This window comes from Sebastes fasciatus, chromosome 6, assembly GCF_043250625.1.
Source record: "Sebastes fasciatus isolate fSebFas1 chromosome 6, fSebFas1.pri, whole genome shotgun sequence".
NCBI lineage: Eukaryota > Metazoa > Chordata > Actinopteri > Perciformes > Sebastidae > Sebastes > Sebastes fasciatus.
The window spans coordinates 9,243,510-9,254,011 of record NC_133800.1 but is presented as its reverse complement, the minus strand read 5'-3'; the positions used below and the strand labels follow the sequence as shown (position 1 = coordinate 9,254,011).

Below are 10,502 nucleotides of genomic sequence, written 5' to 3'. Positions count from 1 at the left end.
ATATTTCAATGAACAATCTCAAACCTGTAGAGAGCAGTCAATGTCTGCATTGACCAAATGACAGATGTTTAAGGCTTAGGATGAGGACTCTTGGAAATCTGTCAGGGCACACAGTCAAAGTAAAACGCTGTTTTAACACATATTGAAACATCACCGGATCAGGTATTGGTTGTTGTTTTCTTAGAGATGAAAAACCTGATCTCCCTGCTCATGAGCAGAGATACAGCTGACACAGATCCTCACACACAACAATCAGCTTTAAAAAAACATAAAGTAAAAAAGAAAATGCTTGTGGCACTCTTTTTTTGTTAAAAAACATATAGCGATGGTTCAAATTACCCAGAGGGTCACTGGAGTTTCCCCAAATTTGAACACGCTCATCATCAAATTGTGATTCTTCTGTTTCTTTATAGCTGAAGAATAAAAACAGCGACTTCTGACAAAGCTTTGACATGAAAAATCAACATATTATTCTTATATAGGATGTCAGACACTTAAATCCTAAACTCAGATTATATATTGCCCCAATTTATGTTAAATATTTCTATTAATTTCTGAATCGGCTATAGTCAGGGCCAGGTAAGTCTGAGTCCTTTCATTTCAGATTGTTCTTAAAACATGTGTTGCATTATTGCACTAGCAGTTTTCATTGTGTTGGAATATTCTAAAACAATACCTCCTTCCTGTAAATATGAAGACAGATGAGGACTTAAAATCAAGATAATGACATTTGGTTCTAAGTAGGGAATGAAATTAGCACCTGCCACCTGCCAAATACAGGGTGGATGTTGGCTGTGGCAGGTAAAAATTACAGGTCATCTGCCACCAAGGTAGAAATATTATTTTTTTAAAACAATTCCTGAGTTAAAAATTGTCAAGGATTAAGGTTACATTCAGGTGTGTACAATTACAAAACGTTCTACTTAGATTCCAGCAGGAACAAATGTAGTGGCCGGTAGAAATGTTCTCACAGTGAGGGGAAAAAAACATAATTTCAGACCCTGGTTCTAAGAATCTCTTGAAAGGCATTCATACGTTTAAAATAATCTAATTTCACAGTCAGATTTGATCACTTTGTTTCAAGAAAATATGATTTTATGAGTCTGAAGCTTTTCTAAGATAGAGATGTTTTGCAGTGGAGTTTGCTCTATAGCAGGTAGTCATGCCAGTAGGTAAACTGAGACAGCATCTGCACCAACATGACACCCAATTAACCACAGCATATCCATCAAGCCATTTAATAGATCTGATCTTCCGCCTCATGTGTGAATATTCACAAAGAGAAAAAAAGAAAACACTTAAAGAAAAACTCTCTTAATGGTCCTTTTTTTATATAAATTATTCTTTTTTTTAAAAAAAACATGAAATTGTAATAGAAAACCCACAGACCAAACTTCAGTCTTTTTTCTTTTTCTTTTTACTTCAGTTAAGAAAGTTACACAAAAGGTGGCAAATTTGTCGACAATAAATAATAAATAATTTTTTGTTGCACGGGAACAAACGAAACATTTTCTTCCAGAGCTAACGGTATTTTTTTTTTTTTTTTTAACTTATGATTAATTATACACATCTTTGGGAAAAGAAAAAAAAAAAATTCTCGGACGGACACTGATTCACACAAATGTCCCACGAAGCTTGTGGCAAAATAGAGGTATACCTTGTTGCAAATGCTTTTAGTACTTGGGTCATGAATGGAAATCGTGTAATTAAATGAAGAAGAAAAAAAGCAGTGCTATTCTCTCCTCCTCCAAATGGTCTTATTATATGATGAGGTTTGTGTATCGAATTAAAAAAAAATCACCAGTTTTTTTTCTTTTTCTATTCAAAGTAGCGCACAGCATTTCGCAAGTATAGGATTTCTCTCTCTCCTACTCAGAGGTCCACGTTTTATGGATGGAGTCAGGTTCATGTCATTCTCGTTTTGGCAACTGTTAACCAGGCGTGTGAAACGTGCAGCACCGGCCATGATGACGCATCCTATCCGTCCATCCGTCCGTCTCTTCTGGAAGGACATTAGAATGTGTGGCTGTGGTAAAATCCCATGATTGTCTTCACAGTGTCAAAAATACAACCAGGGGGGTTGTTTTGGTGCAGTCGGAAAGGGATGGGATGAACGGGGGATTTGCTGTGTGTTTCAGTTCAGTCCGTCCATTTGTCTCCATTGTCTCCTGAAGTCTCCTCAGGCCTCGATGGGGCTGGACACCATGCTGTTCGGTGTGTCTGGAAGCTGAGACGACATGGACGCTACCTCGCTGCCCGTCGAGTTCGAGCCCGGTCCTCCCTCCGAGAAACTGACCTGCATAAGGGACACATATTCAAGCAGCGGTCAGAAAACACCTGGACAGGCCATGGAACCATGACGCACCATGACGCACATTCTGTTTCTCACCAGGTTGGATGGAGGCACAGACCATAAAGCTGGCACATAATATGGATACACATCATTTTGTATAGTCCATCTAGGGAAGGGGTGCAAAGGAGGACGGTCTGCAGGACAGATAATAATGCACTACACTCACTTTAACCGTCTCTTCTGCACTATATTCACTTTTTTTAATAGTCGTGTATCACAGCTGTTACCCTGCACTATATTCAGTTTTAACAGTTTTCTTCTTCATCTCCTTGTATTTTTATTTCTGGTATTTTTTTTTGTACTTTGTACTTTGCACTACTAACTTTTTTACTGCCTTTTTACTAATATGTTTTGCACTATGGAACTGTGATGATGGAAACTTGAATTTCCCTCGGGATTAATAAAGTTACTATCTATCTATCTACTATCTATCTATCTATCTATCTATCTATCTATCTATCTATCTATCTATCTATCTATCTATCTATCATCTATCTATCTATCTATCTATCTATCTATCTATCTACAACCTGCTATTGTTTACATTATTGTCCTGTAGCCTACTTCATCATATACAGTAGGCCTATATCTGTGAAAATCAACTTGCATCACAGTGAACAGCAGAAATCTAAATTACAACAAAAAAAGCAGATTTAGAGATTATCTATTTCACTGAGGGTTAAAGTTTCTGCGTAATAGTTGCATTATAGTATATAAAGGTAATCCAGCGGCTATACCGGGAAGGTTGGAAAACATATTCAGACCTCTAAAAAAACATGTATCCCTACAATATAGGCTTATTAAATGTGATTAAAAAATAAATAAACAGCATAGGTGCTGACCATGAGGTCAGGTATTGTGCTGGGGGTAATGGCATTATTTATAGCTAATTGTATTTATCCATATCTAAATTAAATAGTTTCAAATGTTTCCATAAATAACACAATTCCACTTTCAGGACGGATGAATTGCATGTCGCTTTCCAGTTTCTTGTCATAAATGCTAATAATCCACTTATGTGGTGGAGAAACACACGACAGTTGTTGTGCGTCCACCTGCAGCCTCAGCGCTTCTATGCCGGAGCTCATTTCAGGAGATTGTGTCATGCTGTCTGTGATGCGTCACTCCAAAATAATATATAAACCAATACCAATAATAAATAGCCTTTATCTCCAAAGGTTAAAAATACATCATTGATCCTGTATTTGTGTTTCTTCTACACGAGGAGCATCCCCTTTTTCTGGACAAATCATAAACAGGCCTTCCTCTTATCTCAGGATATGAATTTAATAGGCAACTATAGTTGAGATGAGTGACATCAGTAAAAAAAAAAACATGTTGGAAAACTAAAGAAAACATCTGCAGCAACATGAAACCCGCCCTGTCATTTAATAGATGCGCATCATAATGTCCACGGAAACATTATGGATTAGAATAACAAAGGACATGGAGGAAAAGCTCCATTAATTATTGAATATTGGTTTCAATGCATGAATTTTAGTGTCCCATCATAGTCTAAACCCTAGCATAGGATAGTATAGCCTCTACACACACAAATAGCTCATATTTGTCTGGTCAAAATTGATTATTGAAAATGCATTTTTCCATACAGATCAAATTGGAACTTGCACGCTTTTGTCCATCAGTCCATCTTGTTGCTAAATAATAATTAATGTGCTGCTAAAGACATATAAATCCAGAGGACAGATGGTCATTGTGTAATGGGTTATGTATGAATAATTGTGATGTGTTTTTGTTTTTTTGTCTGATGGGTCTTACTTGTCTGTCTATGGTAACAGTATGTCTATTGGATGTGTACTTTTTCTCAAACTGAGCTGCCTAGGGATGCAAAATGAATTTCAGTGCAAACTGACAATAACGTTGTATCGTATAGTATGGAGGAACCACTGCGAGTCAAATATTCAGATAGAAATTGAATATCTTGTGATATTGGAACTAAATCAAGCATGAGAGCCTTGATGGCTTTAAGTGAAGAAAAAAAACGACGAACCAGTTGTTGGAAGGCCGGCTGGTCAATAACAAAAGGGACATGGAGGAAAAGCTCCATTAATTATTGAATATTGGTTTCAATGCATGCATTTTAGTGTCCCATCATAGTCTAAAAACCCTAGCATAGGATAGTTGCCTCTATACACACACAGATAGCACATTATTTGTCTGGTCCAAATTGCTATTGAAAAAATACATTTTCCATACAGATCAAATTGGATTTTGCGCATGGAGGAACATGGAGTCAAATATTCAGATAGAAATTGAATATCTTGATATATTGCAACAAAATCAAGCATGAGAGCCTTTAGTGAATAAAAAAAAGGACGCACCAGTTGTTGGAAGGCCGGCTGGTCGATGTCGCTCTGCAGGGCGAAGTCGCTGAGGACCTTCCAGGGCGGCTGGTAGCTCTGCACCTCCACCGGGTTGGCCTGCAGGCCGCCGTCGTGCCGCTCCGGACTGGCCGCCACCATCGGGGTGCCGGTCATTCCCTGGATGTTCTGTAAGAGGACGTGTCCGTGGTCAGCACCCAGTATACACATCATCCACTGTGGGGTATTACAGATGGTGGTGGAGTGTGTGTGTTTGGGGGTTGGAGGGGGAGGGGATGGGGAGGAGGGGGGGGGGGGGGGGTCAATCAACAGGACAATCAATAAGACAGTAAACAAATAAACAGAGAGGCGGATTCATATGATTGTCTGGTTGGTAACTTTGCTGCTGTGTGCTTTTTTTTCTCTTTGACCTCACAGACCTGCATGGACTCCATCCATATAACACTGTATAGCCCCTCAAACAGCTTTTTTTTTTAATCATCCATCACTTTATATGCACACGTTACATCCCCTCTGTCGTTTACTTGGAGACAATTGTGTGATTTGGGGCTTTGTGCGTAAAATTGAGGTTTGCTTATTGGTCGTGCTGCTTAAATAGAGGCTATACCTTCGTTTTAAACATATTGAATTAATAGTGTCAGATCAGACAGAGTTGCAACATTTAGGGTCTGTGTTTTTGGTCAAACAAAAAGTTCTAAATACATAAGTCTATTCCATGCCTATATGTCATCATATACTGTCAAAAGGTTATCCATCAGCTCTGGTGATTGTCTGGTAACTTGCTGTGTGCCTTTTTTCTCTTTGACCTCACAGACCTGCATGGACTCGTCCATATAACACTGTATAGCTCCTCAAACAGCTTTTTTTTTTTATCATCCATCACTTTATATGCACACATCCCATAACATGGTTCTACACCTCGGGACCGTTACATCCCCTCTGTCGTTTACTTGGAGACAACTGTGTGATTTGGGGCTTTATGCGTAAAATTGAGTTTAGCTTATTGGTCATGTGCTTAAATAGAGGCCATTCTAAACATCTTGAATTAATAGTGTCAGATCAGACAGAGTTGCAACATTTAGGGGTTGTGTTTAGTCGAAACAAAAAGTTCTAAATACCTAACCTATTCCATGCATATGTCAGTATACTGTCAAAGGTTATCCATCAGCTCTGGTGCGCTTATTGGTCGTGCCGCTTAAATAGAGGCCACCTTAGATTTAAACATCTTGAATTAATAGTGTCAGATCAGACAGAGTTGCAACATTTAGGGTCTGTGTTTGGTCAAACAAAAACTTCTAAATACATAAGTCTATTCCATGCCTATATATCAGTATATACTGTCAAAGGTTATCCATCAGCTCTGTCTGGTGCGTCTCTCTTACCGTCTTGTCGTTGGGCTGCTGCTGCTGCAGCTGCTTCATCAGGATGCTCCTCTTCTTGTCCTTGCACCGCTTGTTCTGGAACCAGACCCGGATCACTCTGGGACTGAGGCTGGTCATCTCCACCAGCTGCTCCTTCATGAGTGCGTCGGGCCTCGGGTTGGCGTTGTAGCAGGTCCGCAGCGTGTGCAGCTGCTTCTCGTTGAGCACCGTCCGGACCCGGGTGGTCTTCTCCGGCTGTTTGTGGACGTGAGGCCGCAGCGCGGGCTGCCGGGCCGAGATTGGTTCTGCTGTTGAGAAAGGACGGGGGGAGAAAAAACCCCAGAGGAAGAAGAGGCGAAATCAATTTATCTGTCTGTCCCAGATATAAAAAAAAAAATGAGAAAGTGTGTGGACAGGTAAAGAGTTTTATAGAAGTCTTTTTTCCTCCAGTACTCATAGTGTTCCTGTGACACATGACGCACAACTTTGTCAATTAGGCTCCGATTTAAACATCCTGACAGAAACCTTTCCAGCCTACTTAACAAACACAACGCTGCTCATCTATTTTACATAATAGCAGCAACATTTTACAATGTCCATTCTGCTTAAAATAGTCCTGTACATGTGGTGAACTGTTCTAAATACAGCCATATTTCAGGAGGAGAACAGCGCAGCTCTGATTGACTCATCTGAGCCAAGGTCAAGACATTAAAAACCACTATGGAGGGCAAGCTGGCGATACGGCTAATAGGATTTTCTAGAGAAAAACCTCCAACCCTTTCCAGACATGCAGAGCACCGCACAGCATTTTCCAGATTATAGGACCAAACGCATCCCGGCTGGACCCACAGTGATTATTTCTTCACTCCTCCTCCTCCAGCAGTGATAACTTGGTGTATTTCTGACTTCCACTGTATCTAATCTACCGAGCCTGGCCTGGCTGGTATGCAGAAAAGAAAATGTAAAAAAGACAAAACATTGCCTCCTCTACAGGAGGAGAAACCTGGCAGTCCAACCTCAAAACCAGTCAAATACGAAAGCAATAAAAAGCTCCACTTGTTAGTTATTATATGGCACCAGGCGCGCATGAAGCTTCCCTGCATGTGGCTGTATGACATTTACATTAAAATATAGATGAAACCTGCATGGCCAGTAAATCACTCTGACATTCTGCAGCACAGATAAAAAAAACTCTATGTGAAATACAAGAGGTGCAGTTCATTGGAACATGAAACATCACACTCTGGTGTCTTATGGAGTCCTGGAGTTTATTATTATAAGGAGCACCTGACCAAAATCCAATTATGTATGGAAAAAGGCTTCGGAACTTCAAGAAAAGAAAAGAAAAGTCACAGCCAGAAAACGACAGCCAGCAAGTTAAAGTAGTTTTCCCAGCAGTGCAGTCCTCGTGGCCTGTCTCTGTCTCCCACTCCCCGGGACTTTACCTGCCATCTGTAGCGGTCTGGCTGGGTGCAGCGGACTGAGCGGGTCTCCGGGTCCCCCCAGGCTGGCCCGCTCCACCACGTCGTGGTCCGCCCGGCAGAAGAGCCCGTCCTCCCGCAGAGCGAACTCGTCCCCCGGGATGAGCTGCCGGCTGCAGGCCACGCAGCGGAAACACTCGATGTGGTAGACCTTGGAGCGGGCGCGCATCACGAAGTCGTTCTTGCTGAAGCCGATGTTGCATTTAGCGCATTTAATCCCGTACAACCTGCACACACACACACACACACACACACAAGGTCCCATCAGTCTGACAGCTCTGTCACTCACACCAATGTAATTATAAAACAGTACAGTATATGACCGAAATAACACGATCGATAATTTGGCATAATAATAATAATAATTATAATAATAATAATATTTTTTAATAAGCTTTCAAATATATTTGCATTATTTGTTATATAGTAACAGTGAAACAATCATTTCATTTAATATTATTATTATTATTATTATTATTATTGGTAGTAGTAGGTTATTAATATTAGTAGTCGTATAGCGCAGGATAGTGTGTTTATACAAAGATATAATATAATTCTAGTGAACTTTTGTTGTTTTCCTGGTTAACACTTCACTACAATGTGACTTATTTTACTCCAACTTTAATTGTAATTTTGTCACTAGACAATAACTGGAAGCCTGCTCAAGTTGTAATCGAATAATAACAACAACAATAATAATAATAATAATAATAATAATAATAATAATAATAATAATAATAATAATAATAATAATAATAATCAACGTGTTGTAATAACATCCAAATCAGTGAGTTATTTACACGCTGTATCAAAAAAAATAGTTCAATGATATTTTTGGATGATTTTCCTTCAGGTCCATCACAAAGCAGAAGGTGGATATATAGGATGTTATACGGTCTGATTGGAATCATTGATTAATAAAGAAGTTATGTAGGCCCAATGTTTTAAAAAAGGCAACATAACACAATGAAATACTGACATGTCTCCAGATAAGGACGCACGCTCTACAACCAGGCTATAGTTGTTGTTGTTGTAGTAGTAAAAGGATTATGATCATAATGTTAAAAAAAAAAATTTGAACCCACTGAAATCAGGGCCCAAATATTCTCCATCTGATTTAATAAAATATATAAAAAAAAGAATAATAATTCTAATTGCAGCTCCAGCGCTTGTCTTGTGTATGAAGAGGGGTAGTCCCAGTCCCAGTCCCGTCCCGGCCGTCCTACCTGATGTAGTCCCGTTTACAGTAAGTCTTTCCGTCCCGGACGAAGCAAGTGCAGGACTCGTCCAGGTACTGGCTGCACTCGGCACATTTGAGACAGGCCGCGTGCCACTCCAGGTCCGGGGAGACCCGCAGGATGTACTGGTCGTGGATCTGGTTCCCGCAGCCCACGCACAGAGATATCAGCCGCTTCTCTGGAAGAACCAGCATGAGCACACACATCACACACACACTTTCACAAACTGTCCGCTGATTACACTCATCTGATAATGTACCAAATGGCCTTAGAGTAATAATAATAATGATAACATTTATTATTATAATTATTATTATTGGGCCTATTATTATTATTATTATTATTATTATTATTATTATTATTATTATTATTATTATTATGATTTTTGTTGGTATTCGTATTAATTATTATTATTATTATTATTAAATTATAAATGAGTTATTCTTTTTTGATAATAAATTAAAAAAACTGTGCGCAATATCCACTGACACTTCCGAATTGCGTATTTTATGATACTATAGGCTACTATTTAATAGGCCGGTTCTGTCTACATCACAAAAAAATCAACTCTCAAGTTGTGATGAATTTACTTCCAGAATCGCATCCCCTCAACACCGGACAAGTGTCTTACTTTTCGGCGGATCCCCCATGTCTCCCATGTCCACAAAGTAAGGCGATATTAGGTCCACTGTCACAGCGGGCTGCGGCCGGCGCCTGGACGCCTGGATGAGTCCTCCGCTGCCGGGGCTGCCTGCCGGGCCGTCGGGCTGAGCTGTCCGGGTCCGGGTCCGGCTCGGAGAGCAGAGGGGAGTGTGTGTGTGTGTGTGTTTGTTGCCGGTTGTGTGTGGAGCTCTGATCCTGACAAGCGACGGGGCTGACGTAGGACAGCAGCACGTCATCTGCATGAGCAGCTGATTGGCTGGGCAGACCCTGACCAGCAGGAACCACACACACACACACACACACACAGAGAGAGACTGGCACACTTATTGCTGCATATCATTTGTTTTCCAGCTTTGCTTTGCTCTTTTCTGTTCTGTTAATCTCTTCTCTTATTTTTGCAGTGCGCTGAGTGGACTATTGTTTACATGGTCAACTGAGTGTTTTCCCAGAAAGGAAACACTTGACTTCATCTCTTTTTTTTAAACTTTTACATTTGAACTGAACATACAGTATATGTCATAGAGGAAACATTCCTGGACATACTCTCTTGAACAATAGGATATGATTTATTAAAATAAATGACGCGCGTATTTGGAACGCGCGTGCGGAGGTCCTGTCTATATGGACTATAGTACCGGTATGACGCCTTCAGGCTGCTGTCAGATGAAAACCGTGTATCCTTCCTCACAATGTTAACTTTTCAGAAACTCAGAAAACAGCCCCCCTGTGAGCTTACAGTGACAACACATTTTGAGAGATTACTTTGGTTAAACTGAACGAAAAATAGCACTACATGGACATGCGTCATTTTGAGCAGAGAGCAGCTGACGGTGTGAGCCCTAAATCAGAGCGGTGACAGGCCACACACACACACACACACACCACACACGCCAACACGCCCTCTTGTGTTAGTAACCTACTCACGCCGTAAACACACAACAGCACCAGACAGAGGACACCTCTAGCAGTCTTTTCCGATAGATTTTCTTAAAGGAAAATGGCTTACGTTGAATAAAGGCCTATTGTCTATGTGATGAGGAAACATGTGACTATAGTGGATTACA

The 10,502-nt window shown here is 40.3% G+C and overlaps 1 protein-coding gene across 4 annotated transcripts; it reads right to left on the bottom strand.

The window, feature by feature from the left end:
* Positions 1-2,044: 2,044 nt before the first annotated feature.
* Positions 2,045-9,568, bottom strand: isl1a (ISL LIM homeobox 1a). 4 transcript variants are annotated; one of them, XM_074637520.1, is made up of 6 exons: positions 9,407-9,568; positions 8,764-8,953; positions 7,502-7,764; positions 6,078-6,364; positions 4,696-4,911; positions 2,045-2,296 (listed from the first exon to the last, which is right to left on the bottom strand). In XM_074637520.1, exons 1-6 carry the CDS (start codon positions 9,432-9,434, stop codon positions 2,180-2,182), a joined length of 1,101 nt encoding a protein of 366 aa, XP_074493621.1. In that variant the 5' UTR covers positions 9,435-9,568; the 3' UTR covers positions 2,045-2,179. The 4 variants fall into 4 exon arrangements, with proteins under 4 accessions (XP_074493621.1, XP_074493623.1, XP_074493622.1 ...); XM_074637522.1 differs by having other exon boundaries at positions 4,696-4,863; XM_074637521.1 differs by having other exon boundaries at positions 6,078-6,361.
* Positions 9,569-10,502: the final 934 nt, after the last annotated feature.